Source organism: Prionailurus bengalensis, chromosome A3 (genome assembly GCF_016509475.1).
Source record: "Prionailurus bengalensis isolate Pbe53 chromosome A3, Fcat_Pben_1.1_paternal_pri, whole genome shotgun sequence".
In the NCBI taxonomy this organism is placed as follows: domain Eukaryota; kingdom Metazoa; phylum Chordata; class Mammalia; order Carnivora; family Felidae; genus Prionailurus; species Prionailurus bengalensis.
The window spans coordinates 90,851,690-90,874,189 of record NC_057354.1 but is presented as its reverse complement, the minus strand read 5'-3'; the positions used below and the strand labels follow the sequence as shown (position 1 = coordinate 90,874,189).

Genomic DNA, 22,500 nt, shown 5'->3' with positions numbered 1-22,500 from the left:
CCAGCCCGGCTGGAGTCGGGCTGTTTACACTCCGCGGAGCCCGGGACTTGGGGGAAGGATGGGGGCTGGGGACTGGAAGGCTTCCCGGAGCCCGGAGCTGAGCCGCGGACTCCCGCCGCCCCAGGGGCCGCCGTGCGGGCCGGTCCGCGGCCCCATGGCCTTTTGCGTGTCTAGCTCACTGACCGCAGCTGCCCGGCCTCCAACCCGCGGGAAAAGAAAGCTTCATTGAGCAGGCCGGGAGGGTCGGCGGTGGGGGGCGGAGGGAGGTGGAGCGGCTGCGGCCAGCTCCACGGGGGAGGGGAGGACCAAAAGGAGAAGAGGAGGGAACTGGCCTGGGAGGAATCGAGGGAGAGGGCGGAATGTGGGAGGGCTCAAGGGGACATGGGAGGGACGAAAGGAGAGGGGGGAAAGAGGGGGGGGTCCAGTCTCCCCTGGCCGAGCACTTTTTTGGGGAAGTCCTAGGACTGATCTCCAGGACCTGGACTCTTCTCCCAGCCCCTAGGTCCCCGCTCAGCCAAGGTAGGGGGAGTCACGCCGCCGCGGGAGGAAGGAGCGTTTCAGATGGGAGGATGGTGGAGGGACCACGAAAAGGGGTGATGCGGGTTAGGGTCGAGGGGAACCCAACCCACTGAGGGTTTTATCATTGTTAAAGAAGAGTGAGACACAAGGAGAGTGGAGAGAGGAGGCAGATATTTGGCGGGTGGGGGGCTGCAGGATGTTCCAAATAGGGCAGCCGCGAGGGCCCTAAGGCTGGGGGCTCCTCTGTGAGGCCCTACCCCTGGGCCCCCAAGCCAGAATGTCCCCAGAACAAAGCTTTCCTGTTGTGTTGTTTGTCTGAGTGGGGGGAAGCATGTTCGGGGGGCCTCTTGCTGGAGAGGGGCTGTTCTCAGCCCCAGACAGAGGAAAGGCCTTGGCTGAGGAGCCGATTGGCGCCCTGGGCTCCCGTTGCCCAGTGACAGCCATGGCAGTGTTGGCAGGAGGTCTGGACAATCCCACCCCACACCCCTCCCAGCTTGAGGCCTGGCCCTCCTGGGCCCCTTGAACCTGCAGGGCATGTGAGAGCCTGTGTGCTGGGTAGGGTGTGCAGGGGGTTCTCCATGTGTTCTGGTCTCTGCCCTCTCTGCCTTGGGATCTGCCCAGACAGGACTCTGGGCTTGGCTCCCATTCAGGAACCTAACTAAGATCTGAGGGTCTCCTAACCCCCCTTGCCTGCTTCTCTCCACAATCAGTAGCTGTCTGTCCTCTGTCCGAATGGCTGAATGGAATCATCTGGGTCCTTCCTGCCGCCCCTTGCCCCTCGTTGGCTCCTGCCAGTCCCTCTCCTCACCTGTTGCCCATGTCTCTCCATTGCTCTGTGGACTTGGCTCTCTCACAATCACCTTCTATCCATCTTCCACATTGTCTCTCTCTGCTGTCTCTTTCTGTTTGCTCCTGCTTTGTTCCCACAGCTTCCTTCCTCTTACATCCTGTCTGGGTCTCCCTCTTGCTCAGTCTTATCTCTTTCTCTGGACCATTCTCTGCCCTTGGTCTCTAATCACTATCTTTTGATCTCTGGGTCTCTTAGACCAATGGGTGGGGGTGATGGAGGTGCCAATGACAGAACTAGGAAAGGACGTTGTGAGACAGAACAACTGATGGGGACAGTTTTACTCTTTACAAAAGGGAGGGAGAGCCTATCTCTGGGTCTCTGTCTCTCGCCTCCCTCCCTAGTCTGCACCTCTCTCACTGTGTTTCTGCTCTTGTTTAGTTTGTTTCTTTCTCACTTAGTCCATGGGTCCCTGTCTTTCTCTCCCACCATCTCTGTCTCTGTCCTTATTCAGTGTCTCTCTTTCTCTCACGACCTCTCTCTGGAACCCAGGCCTGACTTCATCTGTGATTTCTCTTACACACTCTCTCTCTGGGGCACCCAGGCCTTCCCTGCCATGCGACCTGTCAGTATCTGGCAGCGGAGCCCATGGGGGCTGCTGCTCTGTCTGCTGTGCAGCTCATGCCTGGGATCTCCATCCCCATCCACGGCCCCCGAGAAGAGGGCTGGGAGCCAGGGGCTGCGGTTCCGGCTGGCCGGCTTCCCCAGGAAGCCCTTTGAGGGCCGAGTGGAGATACAGAGAGCTGGCGAGTGGGGCACCATCTGCGATGACGACTTCACGCTTCAGGCTGCCCACGTTCTCTGCCGAGAGCTGGGCTTCACAGAGGCCACGGGCTGGACCCACAGTGCCAAATATGGCCCTGGAACAGGTAAGCGATGCTCCATGCATGGCCTAGGTATTGTCTAAATGCAGGGAGAGGGAACACCAGGATGGCACAGGCACAGGGACCCAGGACACCAAAAACAGCCAGTGTCAAGTAAACCCATGGCTGACAAACCAATCAACACAGTTGCTTCCCAGAACTGTGTGACCTTAAGCTGGTCAGTGCCTCTCTGAACTTAAGAGGCCCTAGGTGCAAAATGACTACATGATCTCTAAGTTCCTTTTTTCTGCAGAAGTATGATTCTGCCTTGCTACATGCAAGGACAGCCCTGATACAGGTGAGCCCTGTACAGTTAAAGTACAGTTGGTTTGATGGAAAGCTGAGAACAGATAAATGATGTCTGGATATCCCAAAGCCAGAAAGGATCACAGATACTGCAGCTGACCAAATCAGATTATAGGCAAGAGCTGAAACCAACAAGTTGGAACTAAGAACAAGTATAAACTCTAAGACAAGAATGAGTGTGGCTAGTAGGGGCTTAGGAGGAATTCTGAGACCTAAGGATGCTTACATTGTAGGAGCCCGAAATGGGACTGATGGACAGAAGCTGGTGCAGTCTGCAGCTAATCCTCCACTTCCTACTGGCTGGACCACTTCTGGAATAAAGCGTCACTTGTAGTTGCCACATTTAAAGAGTGACAGTAGAGGGGCTCTTGGGTGGCTCAGTTGGTCAAGTGCCCAACTCTTAATCTCAGCTCAGGTCTTGCTCTCAGGGTCGTGAGTTCAAGCCCTGTGTTGGGCTCCATGCTGGGCATGGAGCCTACTTTTAAAAAAAAGAGAGAGTAGAAAATGGATATACTTTCAGAGGAGAGCTGCCCAGATGTGAAAGACTGGAAGCCAAGTTTCAAGAGGTAATAGCTGAAGAAACCAGGGATGTTTGGTATGAAAACTAAAAGCTTTGGGTAGCAATTGCATGAAAGTTGTCTCCAAATATGAGGACAGTCATTTAGCTGACATTTAGCTGCCTGGATGGCATCGAAGGACTGAATCAGACCTTGGGGGATAGTCATAGAGAGTCACAAGGACTTTGTAATGGTTCAGTGGCCTGGTGGGGCAGGAAGTAGGTATCCCAGCAGAAACTGGGAAAGTCCTGTCAGGGTATGCATGATAGGTCCCTGCCATTGGTTGGGACAGACAGTCACATTGGGTGGAATCCCATGGCCTCTGGGGGGAATTGAATCCATCCTAACTCTGAGAAGTCAGCAATAGTCATTTCAGGATGGTCCAGGCAGAGAGGAAAACAAGGGGGCAATGCAGTAACACAGACAGGGAAGACGCATGGGAGAAAGTGAAGCTGAGAAGAAAGGATCTTGGATTTCCAAGTCTCACAAATGGCTCAAACCCTTAAGCCTCCATGTATTGGCTGTGTGGTCACCCCAATTTCTTTATGTAAAATGGTGATAACACCTCTGGCAGCTCTGTTCTAAGGATAATCATGTGCCTAACACACAACACATACTTGATTAATTGTAGCTATCATTGAATAGGTCAGGACTGATCAGAATTTCAGTGTTGACTCTTGGTTTTTTATTCACCCTACCAAATTCTTGAGTATCCCCCCGATCACAACTGACCCTCCATCAGTCCTGTGCTCCCTTTCCTATTCCCTTCCAGGGTGTCCTCTTTCACATCCCATTATCTAACCAGAAAAATGGGATCATCAGGCCAGGTGTGAGGCCTTCATGGTCACTCTCCCCCAAATCCTCACCACTTACCCTTCTCCTCCATCCTGCCTCCACAAGCCTCTCTATTCCCTCATCTCTCCCTCCACAGGCCGCATCTGGCTGGACAACCTGAGCTGCAGTGGGACTGAGCAGAGTGTGACCGAGTGTGCCTCCCGGGGCTGGGGGAACAGTGACTGTACCCATGATGAGGATGCTGGAGTCATCTGCAAGGACCAGCGCCTCCCCGGCTTCTCGGATTCTAATGTCATTGAGGTCTGCAGTTCGTACACACATACACACACACACACACACACACACACACACACACACACACACCCCAGGATGGCCAGAGAGGGCTGTGGGGTGGTTATATGTGGTTAGAGGGGATGCTAAAAGGAAGGGGATCCTCTATGCCCCATGGGATCATTTGGGTCGGTGTGAGGCTGAAGGGGTGGGGGACAAATGATAATGCTCCTAGGCATATTAAAGCCCAGGGTTGTTTTCACATTAGCATTCAAGTCACTAAACCTGGCAGGCGCCTCTCCAACTTCATCCCTGGTCCCCAGGACATCCCTTGCTCTCCCTCTCCTCAGAGGTTCCTGCTCTCCTGGAACATTTCCCTTCTTATTCTCTCCTACTTCTTCCTTCAGTGCCACTTCCTCTGTGAACTTCTCCCTCGTGCTCCGGGCCGCCTTGGCTGCTCCTTCCTCAGTTTGCTCCGCACCCTTAATCGCCTCTCAGAGCAGGACATGTCCTTCCACTCCCGTGGTTGCAGGAAAGTCAGTTCCCCACAGAGAGCAGGAGTGCCTCTCAGCCCTGTGTCAGCCCCTGCTCGCCACTGTCTTCATGGCAAGCACGCTGATCAGGGTTCCTTAAGGGTGGCAGGACAAATAAAAGTCGCTACTGAGACTCCGTCCTCTGCCTGTGGTCCCCTCCCCAGGTAGAACAGCACCTGCAAGTGGAAGAAGTGCGACTTCGGCCCGCCGTGGGGAGGGGCAGGCGGCCTCTGCCAGTGACCGAGGGACTGGTCGAAGTCAGGCTTCCCGACGGCTGGTCGCAAGTGTGTGACAAAGGCTGGAGCGCCCATAACAGCCACGTGGTCTGCGGGATGCTGGGCTTCCCTAGCGAAAAGAGGGTTAACACGGCCTTCTACAGGTGAAGGGGCGTGGGCGCTGGGGGGAACAGACTGGGATGGAGGGGTGCTCGCTAGGAAGCGGTGTCTTGACCTCTGAGAGGGTCCGGGGCTCAGGAACAGTGGGGAACTATGGAGGCCCTTTCGAAACTGGAGAGTTGAGAAACCTTGTGGAACTATGAAGGGCTCCTCAGGGCGGGTCCGAAGTGGGGCAAGCGAGGCTCCGGCTCTCTGAGGTCCGCAACCGGGGCGGGGCGAGTGGCGGCCGGTCGCGCGTCCGCACCCGTGACGCCCTCGGTTGGCAGGCAGATTCCCGGCTCCCCGGGGCGCGCGCCGAGCCTGGCGAGGCCACGCCCAGCGGCCGGCTGTGTCGCGGGCGGGTACGGTTACGGCGCGGGCGCGGCTCCGGGGCCCGACGTCCGAGTTCAAGGAGCGCGCGGCCGCGCCCTGCGGAGGCGGCGCTTGGGTGTGTCCAGCGCCGGGCTGGGCGCGGGAGTCCCCGCCAGAGGGCCGAACCTTGAGGGTTGGGGGTGCTCCTGGAGAGGTGAGGCCTGCCCCTCGGTCGCGGCCATCCTGGAGGCGCGTCCGTGAGCGCGGGAGCCCCTGGCACTCCTAGGCAAGTCTTCCAGAATATCCTTTGGCCGAGGCGCCCGACCCTCTCCAACTGCCCTGGAGCCCTGGGGTACGCACTGGCTACCAGGGTAATGAATCACACTGGTAAACTGCTCTGTGCTTACCGTGCCTCGCAACCCTGGAGCATCATATGTGGTCGTTTAGAGGAATTTGGAAATCTTTACAGTCACTCTATTTTGCAGGCTGAAATACTTTTTTTTTTTCCTCTCAGCTCTTCCTAAGTTGAGTTTTGCAGAAAGACCTCTTGACATCTAGGTCAGCTTCCACTGGGCACACAACGTCAGCTATCGTCTGATTAGAGCAGGGTACAGTAGAAATGCTCAACTTTGAGTAGAGCATGCCCAGATTTTGTATGCCTTTCTGTTGAGGAAACATCCCACTGTTCATATTGAACTAGTAATCATCTAAAACCAATTCAGATCTTCCTTTATCCTTGATACTAATAGAAAAGCCTATTTGAACCTAAATCTATGTTGAGTTTATTCTATTAAGTTAGTTCGATACATCATTTAAAAACCACTTAAAAGCCACAGTGAACCCATGAGATTATCTTGAATCTTGACATTATTTTCCATTTATCATCCCTCCCAGCCTCCTCTGGAAGATACACAGGATAGCTAGGTCTTCTGGCTTCATCAGAGTGACTGTTAAAATTATTGAAATGTTCAAAACCAAAGTCTAACCCTTCCTTACTCATCAAGTCTTTACTCATTACTTGTGAAATGTTTTTTTCCCACTAATTGGGAACAAACTGAACACTACAATGATGTAGCCAGCATTTCACCATTTTATCTATAATGAAATCGTGGGAGATTTTGTTAGTCTTCCTTAAAATCTAGATATATTATGTTCATGGCCATTTTCCAGCCTTCCAATTTAGAAAGCTTATCAAAAAAGGAAATCATGGCGGTTTGAGCTAACTTTTACTGAAATCCTTCTGGGTCTCTAAGCATCTCCATATTTTTTCCCCACTATTCACAAACTTTCCATTTAATAACTTATTTTAAAATATTATTCTTTAGATTAAGGAATCCTTTTTCTTCTTTTTGAAAGTAAATACATTGTCCAACATCTAGTCTTTTCCATACTTGCTCAGATTTTCGTTGCCTTGGCTCTCAGACACACCTGAAAGTTCTTTCAGCCCCAAGGAATATACTTTATCTGGTCTGGAGACTCAAACTGTTTTAAAACAGCTGTGTGCTGTGCTCCTTTGCTATTATCTGTCTTGGAGCTATACTTCTTTCTCTGTGCTTTTTCTTTACTTTGCCTGACCCCAACATCAGGTTCTGAAAGATTTATACAATTTAAAAAGCAGGGATTTCAAGTGAAGAGGATAGCATGAACAAAGGTGAAGAGATTCATTTGGTCAGTATTTATATATTGTCTACTGTTGTAGGCACTAGGGATTCAACAGTAAACAAAACAGACAAAAATCCCTGATCTCATGGACTAGGGAAGAATCAGAAAATAGTAAAATTTTAAAATGCAAGGATGGCAAAGAGTGTAATGAATAAAAATAAAGCAGGGAAGGAGTTAGGAAGTAAAAGTGAGATTGCAATTTTAAAAAGAGCCAACAGAGAAGGCCTCTTTGAAAAGGCATCATTTGGGAAAAGATTTAAGGGAGGTGAGGGCACAATCTGTAGAAATCTAGACAAGTGTTGACAGGAAGAGGAATGATAAATGAAAAGATCCTAGGGGGCAGGGGGAGGGAGGGGAGAAGAGTCATGCTCCTGGAGGCCACTGGGGCTGCAGCTGAGTGAACAAGAGAGAAAATGATAGGAAAGGTGATGTAAGAGGGGATAGGGAAAGAATAGGAAGCCTGATTGCATAGGGCCATTTGGGAGGACTGGTGTATACTCTGTGGGAGATGAGGTTTTGAACAGAGGCATGACATCTGACTTCCATTTTTAAAGTATTATTTTGGCTGCTTTAAGAATAGACTGTGAGGAGGGCACCTGGGTGGCTCAGTCGGTTAAGCGTCTGACCTCAGCTCAGGTCATGATCTCACCGTCTGTGAGTTCAAGCCCTGTGTTGGGCTCTGTGCTGACAGCTCAGAGCCTGGAGCCTGCTTCTGATTCTGTCTCCCTATCTCTCTGCTCCTCCCCTGTTCATTCTCTCTCTCTTTCAAAAATAATAAACATTAACATTATATATATATATATATATATATATATATATATATATATATATAATAGACTGTGAGGGACACAGTAGAATCAAGGAGGCAGAGAAATTAGTTAGGAGGTTATTGTCTCCTGAAAGCCAAGTACAGAAAGTGAGGGTGATGGTGACCAGTGATAGAGATGAAAAATTATAAAATTCTGTGTATGGTTGAGGTAGAGGCGACAGGATTTGCTGATGGATTTAATGTGGTGGGAGAGGAGAGCAATTAAGGTTCACCCCAAGGTTTTGAGCCTGAGCTAAGTATGGAGATGGCCTTACTTGATAAGGAAGACAATGGGTGGAGCATGTGTTGTGTGAGGATTAGGGGGAGGGGTGTTGTATACCAAGAACTTGGTTTTGGACCTGTTTAATTTTTGGATATATGACTCTAGAGTTGCTGAATAAACATATTTTAAGTCCTAAAACTGGACATCACCAAGGGAGTGAGTGTAAACAGGAAAAAAGAGATCCAAGGACTGAACAGAGAGCTTAAATGTTATGTCAGGAAGGTAAAGTGAAATGCAAACAGCAAGGTGAGGTAGAAAGAAGACCAGGTGAGCAAGGCAGCCTATAAGCCAAATAAAGAGCTTCAAGGAGGAGACGAAGAGCGCCATCACCTGAGTTGGTACTGCTGGTGGGTCTAAAAGCACAAGGACTGAAACACAAATGCTGGATTTAGCAAAACAGAGTTATTGCTGACCCTGACAAATTTGACAGTGACTAGGATATTTTTCAAAAGACAGGGGCGCCGGGGTGGCGCAGTCGGTTAAGCGTCCGACTTCAGCCGGGTCACGATCTCGCGGTCTGCGAGTTCGAGCCCCGCGTCAGGCTCTGGGCTGATGGCTCGGAGCCTGGAGCCTGTTTCTGATTCTGTGTCTCCCTCTCTCTCTGCCCCTCCCCCGTTCATGCTCTGTCTCTCTCTGTCCCAAAAATAAATAAACGTTGAAAAAAAATTAAAAAAAAAAAGACAGTTGACTAGAGTAGAAAATTGTGCTGAGAAATAATGGAAGGAAGATCTGAATGCATAAAAGCCAGAAAATGGAACTTTTTGATGCCAGATTGGAGAGTTTGATCTTTATCTTATGGAAAAATTAAAAATAAAAGTATTTGTATGGGACAATGATAAAATAAGACCAGTGTTTTTAAAGTTTACCTGATAGTAGTGAATTGGAGGAGGAGGTTCTAGATGCCATAAGGCCAGTTAGAAGCTTGTTATAAAAACGAAGCTGATTAGGAGGGTGACAACAAAGAGAGAGAGGATGAATAGCTGAAGGATGACTGATAATAGAAAAGAAGGGAGAGACACCTGAAATGATCCTGAAGCTGCTTGAGAGAAGGATGGTGCAAGCCAACAGGCATCTCTGGGCTTCAAGTTAATATGAACTAGCTTTAGAAGTGAGCCATCCTTGGGATGTTTGAGACCCAGGAATTACCTATAGGTATGCATGGCCTGAAGTAATTTTCAGAGATCAGGAATATTTGTGTACATCTTGGAATCTGCTACTGAGTCTAGGATATGAAGGCTGGAGAAGGACACATACTAAGAACAGAGACCATTCTTAGTGAGGAGAGAGGTTGCAAGAGTCCTGAGAGTTCTGTGATGGAGATATGAGATAGGCTTCCTTTCACGGCCAATTCACACAGAGGGAGCATTCTCATGGGTGGTACAATCATAAAGGATAGATAAGATCATTTATAAAGAACTCCACCTTCCATAGAGAAAGAAGATACATCTGCTGGCTTTTAGAGGAAGCCAGTAAGATTTAAGGAATGAGAAAATCAGAATGAGGTGCGTTTATCATTTTTCAATTTGGTTTTATAGTTCTTCCCTACAACACGTGAAAGCTGTAGAATTTTAGAAGAGGAAAAGAATGTAGAGATAATTGAACCATTTACTGCCCTTTTGCAGGCAAAGAAATTGAGGTTCTAAGAGCTTAAGTGCTGAAAGCTATTTACTGAACTCCTGCTATTTGCAAAACACTGTGCAAGGTGCTGAGAACACAGAGGTGCTGAGAGATCATGGAAGACCTCACAGACTACACTAAGGATTTGGGTCTTTATGCTAAAAGCAATGGGAAGCGACTGAAGTGTTTTCATGAGCAGGGCTGTAAGAGGACATGATCAGGTTTGTGGCCCCCAAAAAACCACTCTGCATTTCTGAGAATGGTGTGGAGAAGAACAAGAGTGAGTGGATTGAAGAGATGTTTAGGAAGTAATACTGACATGACTTGGTTCTGGACTGACTTTGGGAACCAAAGACGAGAAGTATCAAGTTGACTCCTAGGTTTCTAGGGTGGATTTTGCTGAAAGAATTACAGGTTTATTTTTTGCACCTATATTACATTTTAGAAACATTAGGAAGGCAGGGGCGCCCGGGAGGCTCAGTTGGTTGAGCATCTGACTCTTGGTTTCAGCTCAGGTCATGATCTTGTGGTTTGTGAGTTGGAGCCGCCACCCACTGGGCTCTGTGCTGACAGCATGGAGCCTGCTTGGGATACTCTCTCCCCTCTCTCTCTGCCCCTACCCTGCTGACACTCTCTCTTTCTCTCAAAATAAACTTTAAAATTAAAAAAAAAAAAGGCAATGGACTATACCAGGTTAGGTGTAAATGGGAACATATAAAGAGAGGATGTGGAGTGAGAAGAATGCCTTAGGGCTCCAAAAATGTAAGTGACTAGCTAGAGGAGGAACATGCAAAGAAGACCAAGAGAGAGCAACTGGAATGAGGAATCAAACCAGACTCATAGTGTTAGGACAGCCAAGGAGGAAGAGAAGGACAGAACAGCAGTGTGAGATGCTACCAAAAGGGGAACATGATGAAAACTGAAGCTGTCTACTGGATCTATTCTCGCAGAGTGATGGGGAAAACCAGAAAGGAGTGGGTTAAGGAATGAGTGGTAAGAGATAAGATATAGAAGTGGAGCACTGACAACGCTTGACAATTTTTTCTATGAAGAGGAAGGGAGATATGGGGTGGAGGGTGTGTATATGGGCGTGTGTGTCGGAGAGATCGGAACAGGTTTAAAATGACTCAGTTGAGGAGAGATTGTATTCGACCTCCCAATTTAGGAGAAAAAAGATCCTAAAGGATGGAATTCAGAAACCTTTTGGGGGAGTGATCTTGGAGGAGAGAGATGGGTGGATAAGAAAAGGTGATGCTGACGCGGGTAGGTTTTTATGTTTGATGGCTGAAGGAACAAATTGTAAGGGGAAACAAGCACATTTGTGAATGTGCAAGTGTAAATCAAAACAAGTATCAATACTAGTATTAAATAAGTACCAGATCCTTAATATAATCTATATTGTACTTTATTTTATATATATATATATATATGTAAAATCATATGTACCATATGATGTATAATATAAAACCTTATAAATAGAGAAGAGGTACTTCCAAGATCTAGATAATACTACATTTTTTATGCTTATGTATTTTAAGAGAGAGAGAGAGGGAGAGCATGAAAGCATGTATGCGAGGGGAGGAGGGGCAGAGAGAGAGAGAGAGGGAGAGAGAAAATCTCAAGCAGACTCCATGCTGACAGCATGGGACTTGATCCCACGAACCATGGGATCATAACCTAAGCCAAAATCAGGAGTTTGACACTTAACTGAGCCACCCAGGCATCCCTAGATAATACTACATTTTTCTGAGTACTAGTTGGAGGATCAAGGTAATCTTGAAAGAAAACATAAAATACATTTCATTTTAGACATATCTGAGAAAAAGACATTTGGAGAAAAAGTTTCACCCTATACTTATATGATGAAAGGTTCTAAACTCTTAGTAATGTCTCAGGAAAGGGACCTGAGACTTATTGTGCACTCTTTCCAAGGAATGTTGGACACAGTGGATATTTTGGCAAAAAGACCAACTAAATCCATCCTCAGGAAGAAGCCAGGGCAGGAAATACCAAGCAACTTCAGAGCTGTTTCAAATCTGTTTATTAACATCCAGTGCATCTGCACACAGTATACTATGTCCAGATATGACTCCTCAGGAGAAACAAGAGTAGGAACGTGTTTAAAGAAAGAATAACTAAGATGATAACAGGGAGTCTCATAAACTTAGAAGAACAGACAAAACCTGCATTCATCTATACATAGTTGGACAGAACGAAGAGGGGGCAAGAAAAGTCTTTGAAATCAAAAGGAGAATGAGAGGAGAAACAGACCTAGTTTCCAGACCTTAGACTTAAGCCAACCTCTTGAAAAATAAAATAGGTCAAATATTTAGGCCAATTAAAAAGAAATAAAGTTTTAGAACTTATTTCTCTGGACGTAAGTTTGGGAGCTGAGCTTGGTTTGTAAATGACTAAAGCATATGGGATTTAATTTGGGCAGGAAGGATGCTGTCATCCTAAACCGCCTGGCTTCATGCTCCCCAGTCAAATCAAGTTACTGTCCTTGGACATCCAGCCTTGGTGCTTGGTCCTAATTCACTGGCCTCAGACATGGAAATGCCAGAAGTCAAAGAGCATCCAAGAATAAAAGACAGTCAGCCTCCCTATGACCAGACCAATTCTCTCTCCTTGCCGGGTCAGTCTGGCGATCTTAACAATCCTAACATCCTTCTACTTATACACTTCCCCATAGACCTCCCCGGAGGTTTAGATCAACCCTGATATTGCCCCTAGTCCCCATCACTCACTACCCTAGTGTAATTTCTGTGCGTGCTGGTACAGGGGCTCTATCAGCCTGAGTCCATGAATTTCACTACTGTTCATCAGTGTGGTTATGTGCGCGTGAGGCCAGACAGCTGTGAAGGGTAAAGCCTCGGGAGTATCTGATGTTATAACATCTTGTTGACTTTCCAATTTTCCTGTTGGAAAAGAAGTTTGCCCCTGGCTGCACCAGCCTTTCCCACTTGGTTCTAGACTGATTTTGACTCTGCTATTGTCTTATCCTCACAGAAAGTTGAGGAAGCGAGCGGCCAAAGCCTCGGCCCGACGCCCCAAGCCCCTTGGAAGGTAATGGGGCAAGAGCCCCGGGACCTCCTGCTCGCCCCTGAGGCCCCAGGAGGTGGATGGATGGAAGGCAGCCTATCCATGTCCATCCCGGAACCCAAGCTGATGAATTAGGGATGTAACTGCACAATGGCCATTCCAGGGGAGGTAGGGAAGGGAAGGGGAGGCAGGCATGGGGATGGGCAAGCTTTGACCTTAGGGTGTACAAAGAGGAAATAATGTAGGAATGGCTGAGGAGAAGCCTTCTCATCTTTATGCTTCCCCCAAATAGCTTGGACTCCAGCCTCAACCACCTGCATGCTTCCTACCCCCCTTAATTCAGTTCACCCACATTCCCATTCTCTCTCCTCCTTTTACCTTGTATCCCCTTCTCCCGTCACCCCCTGGACTGACTAGATTTTTCATCACTGTGGTTGAATTCAGAGTGCAACAGGAGTTCCTAAAGTAGAGTTCAGTGGTGTGCAGCCGTCAGTGTGTGGAATACCTGGCCCCCTTCACTTTACTCCTTCCCACACTCTGCATAAAGTGTCCTTCCTGGAAACAGGAAAAAAAAAAAAAAAAAAAAAAAACAGAAAACAAAACGCTCTACCTTTCCTGGGCCACGTACCTAACCACTACCTCCACTAACTTCTTTCTCCTTTTTTCAGACCAATCACCAAGCTTAAAGTCAAACCCAAACCCCGAGTGGGCAGGGGATCAATCAAGAGGTAAATGAAGTTCAGGCTGGGTGTGAGGAGAGGGAGAGTGCAGAGTGATGATGAGTCAGGGCAATTGAGCTGTGGTCAGGAAGGGGTCTAAGAGGCCCCCACCTAGAGGTGGAGGGGTGGCAGTAGCTATTAGAAACCACCTTCCAGATGAGTCACTGAAACATAAAGTGATGCTGGGCCTTATCCTTGTTTCTGGGGAATTATGCTTATCACAGGATTTTTGAAAGTCTTGATAGAAGTTCATCCACTGAACTCCTGTTCCACAGGCTTGTTTATCTTCTCCCAGTGAATTCTAGCAGATACTCTAGCACTTTCTCCTTCATATGCCATCCTTGCCTCTCCCCCAAGAAGTTAAGTTTGCCTAAGGGATCCATGTTCCCATCTTAACTTTATTTTTTAAAAATAGGTGCTACCAGCTTGGAGGTAAGACTCAGGATCCCCTCTGGAAACTTTGCCAGGGATGGGTTCAGATTATAACCGCTGTGTCTCTGGCCCAGTTGACACAATTAGGCTCCCAGTTCCATAATTTTCCTTGTGGGGTCCTTCAGAACCGAAGGGAGTGGAAAGCTTCCAACGCCACTGATTACCTCTCACTAGGCTTCCAAAGGCCATTTGCACATGAGAAGTCTCCCTGATAACTTCTTCAGCAGTGGCTGAGACACAGAGAATTCATCCCTTTCTTCTGTCCCCTCCTCTCTTCTGCACATTCTGGGATCACCCAGTGGTTCCCTGGTGGCCCTCCTTCTCCAGCTCCTCCTTGTGGTGGCTTCAGAGGAGCTTGGAATTTGAGAGTACTCTTGTAGTACCTTCTAGCTAAGGGTCATCTGTGCCCAATATAGCCATGCTCTGGCCTTCCCTGAACGCCAAATTCAAGGGCACACTGCTGTTTTTACTGTGTTCCTTGTGGGGAAATGGGAGGAGGGAGTTTAGAAGAGCAAGATCTTTTTCCTGTGGTGGCCTCTTTGACTTTTATTTTCAGCAAAACAGGACTTTGGGAGAGTACCTGATCTGTTTGAGCTTCAGAATCCACTGATCCTGAGCTTCCAAAGGTATTCTGTAAAGTCTCCAGGCTTGTCTGTTGTGCTTATGTTTCCTCCTCTCTGCATCTTCCTAGGCAATGACTTTGAGTCGTCATAACCTTCCTTCCTCTGACATCAAGTGATGGGCACATTACTGAAATAGTTCATTGCCAGGCCAGCCTCACAGGCCCATACCACCAATAGCAACCCTCCTCTCTGGGCACTGCTCTCACCACGCGCCTCACTGCCATCTCTTACTCCGTTGGTGTCAATACACCAGGCCCCTCCTTCTCTCAAGGCATCTCTCTGAAGGGTTTCCAAGGTTTAACATCTCTAGTTTAGTCCCATTTCCATGCTTGGATGGCTACAGAACATTCTTTCTGTTATGTTTAAATTGCAGAAGCATGGACTACCTCATTAAAGTCCAGCTCAGGTCTGGAGAGACCGCTACCATTCTGTTGTGCATATTCTCTCCTTCTCTGGTCACGTGGACTAACTTTTGTCTGTCTTGCATTTGTACATCTTCATTCCCACATGTGCCAGCCCCAGTCCTTCCCTATGTCCACCTTCTGGTATAATCTTCTCATAACTACCCATCATATTCTGGCCTGGAAGACCCTCTAGCCTCTGAGAAGCCATTTAGACCCAAGACTTACTCAGTGCTTTGCATCCTGACTCATTCAGTTATTTCAGCCTCAGCATAACAGAAGGATGTGCTCACGCTGGTTCTTCAGGCTTCCTGTTTGTGTCAGCTACTCCCTCCTGCTCATCTCTTCTAGCTGGGCAGTCCTGGCTTCTCACTCTCTTTGCACAGCAGCCTCAGCCTCAGCCTTCGTTAGGGCCAGCAGCCTGAAGCCATTTGGAGCAAGGTTTCTGTCAGGCAAGTCAAGACTAGCTGTCTACTCATAGTGGTCTTTGGCTGCAGGTCCCCAAGGACCCTCCTATCTGGGTAATCTGGGCTCTTTCAGCCTGGAAACTTGCCATTCCCTTTGTCTCTAAGGAGGGAAACAGCAGAAAAGAAGGGAAGAAGAAGGGATAAAATGGTCATGAAAGGTTGGGGGATGGTGGAGGCATGGAGGGGAGGAGGGTTGTCGGCAAAGAGGCAGGAGCATTGTTTTACCCTACTGCACCCCACTCCTGTCCCCCCAGGCTGCTGGCCCAGCGGCAGCAACACTCCTTTGGTCTGCATGGGGTGGCGTGCGTGGGCACGGAGGCCCACCTCTCCCTCTGCTCCTTGGAGTTCTATCGTGCCAATGACACCACCAGGTGCCCTGGGGGGGCCCCTGCGGTGGTGAGCTGTGTGCCAGGCCCTCTCTACGCAGCATCCAGTGGCCAGAGGAAGCAACAACAGTCGAAGCCTCAGGGGGAGGTGTGTGAGACAGTGACTATAACCTTCCCCACCCCAGGTGGAGAACCCCTTAGCCTAGCCAGCCCCTGACTTAGCACAGCCCTGACCTTTGAGGACAGAGAGGAACCTCTCAGGGGGTGGGCCACAGACCTGAGACCACCCCCTCCCTCCCACCATAATCTCCTTTATCACCCAGGTCTACTTAGCCCTCCCTGTTTCCATTCACTGCTTTGGGCACGTCTCTCTCCTCTATAGACCCGAGTGCGTCTAAAGGGTGGGGCCCACCCTGGAGAGGGCCGGGTAGAAGTCCTGAAGGCCAGCACATGGGGCACAATCTGTGACCGCAAGTGGGACCTGCAGGCAGCCAGCGTGGTGTGTCGGGAGCTGGGCTTCGGGAGTGCTCGAGAGGCTCTGAGTGGTGCCCGCATGGGGCAGGGTGAGGGGGATGAAAATGGGAGGAAGAGGGAAGGAGGAGGTACACACTCTCCCGGGGGGTGGTGTATGGTCCTTGGGAAGGAGACCCCTGGGCAGACAATGAAGGTCCAGTTATAACCTCCTGATCTTTGACCTCTGACCCTAGGCATGGGTGCCATCCACTTAAGTGAGGTTCGATGCTCTGGACAGGAACCCTCCCTCTGGAGGTGCCCCCACAAGAACATCACAGCCGAAGACTGTTCCCATAGCCAAGATGCTGGAGTCCGATGCAACCTGCCCTACACTGGGGTAGAGACCAAGGTCAGTTATCTTCCCGATTTAGTCCAGAAATCTCGCATCCTATCCAGTCCTGGTCATGATCTGCAGCCTGACAGCTTCCCAGCCCACTGTCCCAGGCCCCTGCCATCCTACAACTCCCACCTGATGCCCCCACTTGCTAGCCTTTATGTGCCTCTGAATCACCCTTCAGCCACATACCTGTTATAGGCTCCCACTACCCCTCCCCAAAAGCTTACCCGGAACTTCCATTGTGTCACTACAGATCCGACTCAGTGGGGGCCGCAGCCAACACGAGGGGCGAGTGGAGGTGCAAATAGGGGGACCTGGGTCCCTTCGCTGGGGGCTCATCTGTGGGGATGACTGGGGGACACTGGAGGCCATGGTGGCCTGTAGGCAACTTGGACTGGGCTATGCCAACCATGGCCTGCAGGTGAGTGGGAAGGAAAGGGAAACCAACACGATTGCCTCCGAAGCCTGTGTTTGGGGCAGAGGACTATGGAAATGAGTCCCTTGGACCAAGAGGCTGGATGGTGGGGGTCTCACAGAAACACCAACGTATGTCCCCAGGAGACCTGGTACTGGGACTCAGGGAATATAACAGAGGTGGTGATGAGTGGAGTGCGCTGCACAGGGTCTGAGCTGTCCCTGGACCAGTGTGCTCATCATGGCACCCACATTGCCTGCAAGAGAACAGGAACCCGCTTCACTGCTGGAGTCATCTGTTCCGAGAGTGAGTGAAGGATAAGGTGATGCAAGCCAGGGAAGGGAAGCTCTGGGCCACCCCCTTTGAGGGAAAAAGAGAGCCATAATCTGGAGGGGTGCTCCTTCCCTATGAAGAAGCAGCCTCTCACACTCTACAGGGGGAGCAGAAGCACCCCCATGTCTCCACCCCTCAGCAGTGACTTCCAACACTCTGCTCCCTTCCATGTGCAGCTGCATCAGACCTGCTGCTGCACTCAGCACTGGTGCAGGAGACCGCCTACATCGAGGACCGGCCCCTACACATGCTGTACTGTGCTGCAGAAGAGAACTGCCTGGCCCGCTCAGCCCGCTCAGCCAACTGGCCTTATGGCCACAGGCGTCTGCTCCGATTCTCCTCCCAGATCCACAACCTGGGACGAGCTGACTTCAGGCCCAAGGCCGGGCGCCACTCCTGGGTGTGGCACGAGTGTCATGGGTGAGAGGGTCAAGTAGAAGGGCAAGGTCACTGGAGATGGGGCAAGCCTGCCGGGGGCAGGGACGAAAACAGGGGTTCCCTTGTCCCCACAGGCATTACCACAGTATGGACATCTTCACTCACTATGATATCCTGACCCCCAATGGCACCAAGGTGGCTGAGGGCCACAAAGCTAGTTTCTGTCTAGAAGACACCGAATGTCAGGAGGGTGAGTTGGGCCTAGACCAGACTCCGGTATCTCCGTCCCACAGCCTTGCCTCACACTGACATATGCCAATCCCTCTCAGATGTCTCCAAGAGGTATGAGTGTGCTAACTTTGGAGAGCAGGGCATTACCGTGGGTTGCTGGGATCTTTACCGGCATGACATCGACTGCCAGTGGATTGACATCACAGATGTGAAGCCAGGAAACTACATTCTGCAGGTGCCTGGGGCCTGAGATCCAGCTGGCAAGTGGGAGGAGTGTTTGTTAAAGATTTGAAGACTGCAACTGGTCAAATTGACTTTCTCCCACTCACAGGTGGTCATCAACCCCAATTTTGAAGTAGCAGAAAGTGACTTCACCAACAACGCAATGAAGTGTAACTGCAAATATGATGGACATCGCATCTGGGTGCACAACTGCCACATTGGTATTTGATGGGAAGAGCAGCCCAATGAGACTGGGGGATGGGAAGGAAAGGCCTTCATTCTCTTCTCCCAAAGTCGGTTCTATATCTTCCCACCCTCCTCTGGATCTCCCAGCCTCTCCACTTCTACTCACCCTTCCCCACAATGGGTCCGTTTCCCTGCCTAAACTGCCCATTCACCTTGCAGGTGATGCCTTCAGTGAAGAGGCCAACAGGAAGTTTGAGCGCTACCCTGGCCAGACCAGCAACCAGGTCATCTAAGGTGCTGCCACCCTCCTCTGAAAACCACCACTGGCCCCTAATGGCAGGGGTCTGAGGCTGCCATTACCTCAGGAGCTTACCAAGGAACCCCTGATGTCAGCAGGCCAGCCATGCTCATCCAGTGTGTGCTATGGATGTGGAAACATCAAAACGAAGTTATTGCCCTCCTTCCTACGCCAGCTGCCGGATCTGTGGCCAAGCATGGGGAATTTTTGCTCCCAGGCCCAGCACTGAGTGAAGCACACTACAAAGAGCAGCACCTGATTGACTGCCCAGAACAACAGACAGCAGGAGCTCATTTTCTCAAATAGGGAGGTCAGAATGGTCAGCTCCAGTATCTCCCCTCCGTTCAGGGGGAATACAGCTTTACCTCTAGCCTCTTCATGGGGAAAAAGATCAGTACCCCCCGCCCCGCCCTTATTTTTGACTATAACATGATGCTAGGTATAATTTTATTTTATATAAAAAGCATTTGTGTGATTCCTCAGAGCCCAGGGATTGGTGCTGGTGGTTGGAGGGACCTGCCCCCCACTGGTTCATTTAATCCTCTGTCCAGGTACCCTCAGAGCCTAGGCCAGGAAAGCCAGGTGGAAATCAGAGCAGGAACCTCAGAGTCCTGCTGACCCACTCATTCTGTGACTTCAGGGGTCACATATAAGGTCAATGTTTCTGGTCCCCGCCGGATGCGCACTGCCAGCTGGGATTGGGTTCGAACAGCTTCATAAATATCTTCAGCATTTTGTACCAGCTGCTCCCCAATGGCCAAGATCACATCACCCGGCCGTAGACCAGCCCTATGGTGAAAGATGGACAGAGAGAGAAAGGAGGGACTAGACAGCCCAGTTCAAGGGCACATGCACACTTCACCCATCCCCACCTCACAATGCAGTCTCTCCCTCACCGGTGGGCAGGGGAGTCCAGGATGACTTTATGGATGAGCACACCATGCTGAACATCAGGGAAGCTTGGTTCTCGAAGCTGTAGTTCAGCAAGGATGCTGAAAGGACATAGATCACCCTGTTAACCACACCAAGGCACTCTCCCTTGGGTTCACCTCAAATCTCTCATCAACACACTGACAATCGTATAGACAAGGGCATGCACTAGATACTCCAGATACAAAGGCAATTCACTTTCTGCCTTCTCGAAGTTAGGAAGTAGGACATGTATGTAAAAAGTAACTAATTCCAAATGACACACACTACTAAATAACACTAATGTCATTCTAGAATTCTAAGGGAAGCTTTAAGGAGAGAGTAGAACTTAACTTGGGTGTAGAAGCATGGTTCTGGTATTTAACCATATAAAGCAAGAATAACATAAATAAAAACATGAGAGTAGGAAATCAGGTTGGCTGAAACAGAGTATATTCATGGAAGAAGCCAGGTCTGGAAGGCCGAACTGGAGACAAATGGAAAATGGCCCCTGAACACCAGGTTAATGGACTGAAGTTTTTAAAGCAGCAGCAGGATGAAATCAATCTGGTAGCAGGTGTGCAAAATGGATTGGAGTGAGAAAGTCAATATGATGAGAGAGGACAGCTCTTCTGATAGCCCCACGCATGAGGCAACTCATCTTAGATAAAGATAAAATTGGTAACAAAGTTCAACGGGGATGCTAGTTGCCCACCATTGAGTACACTGGTAGTCCTACAGGTCACTACTTTTAAAGTTCATACCTGGGAGTCAGGGTCAGCATCATCACCCCAATGTAGCGGCGCTGGGACCCACTGATTCCAAACCAGGAATCTGTGATGGAGGGACAAATGAGCCTCATTCGGCTACATCCTTCCCTCCCCTCCCTTTCCTCCCAACAGACCCCCACCATCCCCCTCCCCACACTTCACCCCTCCCCCTTCTCCAGCAAGGCCCAGTGAATGCCCTTCCCACCACTTAAAGGAATCCCTTTCCCCCTAAGCCAGGCTCACTCTTCTTTTCCCCACGATGCAGAAACTCTCGAAGGCGATCAGAAGGGATAGCAAAGGAGATTCCAGCTGTGACCTTCATGGTATTCACTCCGATCACCTCCCCATCCTGCAGGGATAGAGCCCACTATTCCCTAGCCCAAATAAATAGTAGGAGATGGAGATACCTGAACAAGAGTAGCAGGAAGTATTGGGGAGTTGGGGAGATCTGGTTGGATTTTGGGAGATAACCAACAGGAGACTGCTCAGAAACTTGACCAAACATCGTTGAATTAGGGAACACACACCCCTTCTCACACTGACCTGGAGCAGGGATTCTTGGAAAGAAGGATGTCCCACTCACCAGGTTAACCAGAGGACCTCCAGAGTTTCCAAACTGCAGGACAAGGACAAAATATGGAAGAGATCCAGGGACTCTATGCCTGGGGGCATAACCAGGATGTAGGCACTTTCTCCAAATTCTCTCTTTTCCCAGCCCAGCCACAGTGGCCACATATGTGCAGCCCAACCTCTGTATATAAACTCGTCCACCAGCTATCACAGTTGGTGCCTGCCCCACACAGCCTTTCCCCCAACCCCCAACCTAGTTTGCCATTTTTCTCATATCAGGACGCACATCAATAGCTGCATCAGTCTGGATGTATTCCACATTGGTTTGGGGGAGGCCCAGGTCTCTGGCTGGACGCTGAGCAGAGCTGACAATGCCAGAAGTGATCGTGTTCTGCAGTGCAAAGGGACTTCCCATGGCAACAACAAACTCTCCTTGCCGGACATCAGCTGAGCGTCCCAGGGGTAGGGTGGGGAGAGGTTCCTAAGAGAGAATGGGAATAAGAGACCTGTCGTCTAGATATGTGAGCAAATTCACAGTCCCAACCAGACCCGGCCTGCCTAGACCCCCACCTTAGTCTGAATCCTCAGCGTGGCAATGTCTGCCACAGGATCCACAGCTGTGACCATGGCCTCATACGTGTCGCCGCTAAGCAGCCTCACACGGACTCGGCGCCGATCAGCCACCACATGAGCGTTCGTTACGATGAGCCCGTCGGCAGCCACCACGAATCCTGAGCCATTCGAGATAGGGACTTCGCGGCCGGAGAAAGGGTGCCTAGGATGGGGGTAAAGCAAGGATGTGAGGAGACTCAGACACCTAGCTCGCCCGCCCCTTAGCCCGCGGCTGGGTGCCTCCTGCCCTTCCCCACCGTTACCGGCCCAAGATCTCGATATAAACCACGGCAGGTGCTGTCTTCTCCACCACGTCTGCGATGAAGTTGTACTGGCTCCGGGGAGAGGTGGGCGGTGAGCCAAGGACCGAAGCGAGGACCGCTGGAGGACCCCGACCCCCGCCCCACAATAACAACAGCACTGCCCCCCCAGCGCCCAGCGCTACCGCCAGCCATATGCGCGGACGGGTTCCAGGAGTCTCTGAGACCTCCCGGGTCTTGAGATCCGGGGACCCTGCAGTCAGCCGTGCTCGGGAATCCGAAGTCCCCGACGTCAGACACGTCCGTGGTTCAGGGACCCCCCCAGACAACCGGGCCCAGAGACTGGGGGTCCCATAAGTCACTCGGGCCCGAGGGTCAGGAGTTCCTGACGTCAGCAAGGCCCGGAGGTCAGGGGTCAACAGGGGCCCCTTCCCCCAGGGAACCCCCCCCAAAGCCCGCCATCCCCAGAGGTTCCAGCCTGCACCCCGCCCCGCCCTCAGTGCAGCCATCAGCTCCGCCTCGGCTGCCTCTTCGCCCGCCCTACACAGAGGCGGTGCCCTGGACGCGAGCTGGCGGACAGCGGGACGCGGAGCACGCCGGTACCTGAAGTCCTTCAGAAGTGCACGCCGGGACCCAGGATTCCGGGAGGCCGACTCCGCCTCCGCCCCGTGAATGCTGGGAATTGTGGTCCCCGCGGGACGCGAGTTCTG

The 22,500-nt window shown here is 50.4% G+C and overlaps 2 protein-coding genes across 10 annotated transcripts; one reads left to right on the top strand and one right to left on the bottom strand.

Annotated features, from left to right (window-relative positions):
* The first annotated feature begins 234 nt into the window (after positions 1-234).
* LOXL3 (lysyl oxidase like 3) lies at positions 235-19,153 on the top strand. Of its 8 annotated transcripts, XM_043603780.1 has the most exons (16): positions 402-519; positions 1,911-2,235; positions 4,024-4,187; positions 4,855-5,069; positions 12,756-12,812; positions 13,457-13,516; positions 15,685-15,904; positions 16,139-16,319; positions 16,464-16,618; positions 16,860-17,027; positions 17,165-17,327; positions 17,531-17,774; positions 17,867-17,982; positions 18,062-18,198; positions 18,295-18,406; positions 18,591-19,153. In XM_043603780.1, the coding sequence occupies exons 2-16, from the start codon at positions 1,923-1,925 to the stop codon at positions 18,662-18,664; spliced, it is 2,379 nt and encodes a 792-aa protein (XP_043459715.1). In that variant the 5' UTR covers positions 402-519; positions 1,911-1,922; the 3' UTR covers positions 18,665-19,153. The 8 variants fall into 8 exon arrangements, with proteins under 8 accessions (XP_043459718.1, XP_043459715.1, XP_043459717.1 ...); XM_043603778.1 differs by lacking the exon at positions 402-519 and having other exon boundaries at positions 534-2,235; XM_043603782.1 differs by lacking the exons at positions 12,756-12,812; positions 13,457-13,516.
* On the bottom strand, positions 19,100-22,453 carry HTRA2 (HtrA serine peptidase 2). 2 transcript variants are annotated; one of them, XM_043603794.1, is made up of 8 exons: positions 21,794-22,453; positions 21,489-21,693; positions 21,205-21,399; positions 20,932-20,964; positions 20,592-20,697; positions 20,343-20,412; positions 19,566-19,661; positions 19,100-19,458 (listed from the first exon to the last, which is right to left on the bottom strand). In XM_043603794.1, the coding sequence occupies exons 1-8, from the start codon at positions 22,297-22,299 to the stop codon at positions 19,293-19,295; spliced, it is 1,377 nt and encodes a 458-aa protein (XP_043459729.1). In that variant the 5' UTR covers positions 22,300-22,453; the 3' UTR covers positions 19,100-19,292. The 2 variants fall into 2 exon arrangements, with proteins under 2 accessions (XP_043459729.1, XP_043459730.1); XM_043603795.1 differs by lacking the exons at positions 19,100-19,458; positions 19,566-19,661 and adding an exon at positions 20,010-20,239.
* Positions 22,454-22,500: the final 47 nt, after the last annotated feature.

Coding starts and splice junctions, on each gene's coding strand:
- LOXL3 (XM_043603778.1), top strand. CDS start 1,260: ATGGAATCATCTGGGTCCTTCCTGCCGCCCCTTGCCCCTCGTTGGCTC. Junction 17,328..17,530: donor TGGAGTCATCTGTTCCGAGA/GTGAGTGAAGGA, acceptor TTCCATGTGCAG/CTGCATCAGACCTGCTGCTG. Junction 17,983..18,061: donor AGACACCGAATGTCAGGAGG/GTGAGTTGGGCC, acceptor AATCCCTCTCAG/ATGTCTCCAAGAGGTATGAG.
- HTRA2 (XM_043603794.1), bottom strand. CDS start 22,299: ATGGCTGCACTGAGGGCGGGGCGGGGTGCAGGCTGGAACCTCTGGGGA. Junction 20,965..21,204: donor AGACTGATGCAGCTATTGAT/GTGCGTCCTGAT, acceptor CTTGTCCTGCAG/TTTGGAAACTCTGGAGGTCC. Junction 19,459..19,565: donor CTGGACTCCCCTGCCCACCG/GTGAGGGAGAGA, acceptor CTTTCACCATAG/GGCTGGTCTACGGCCGGGTG.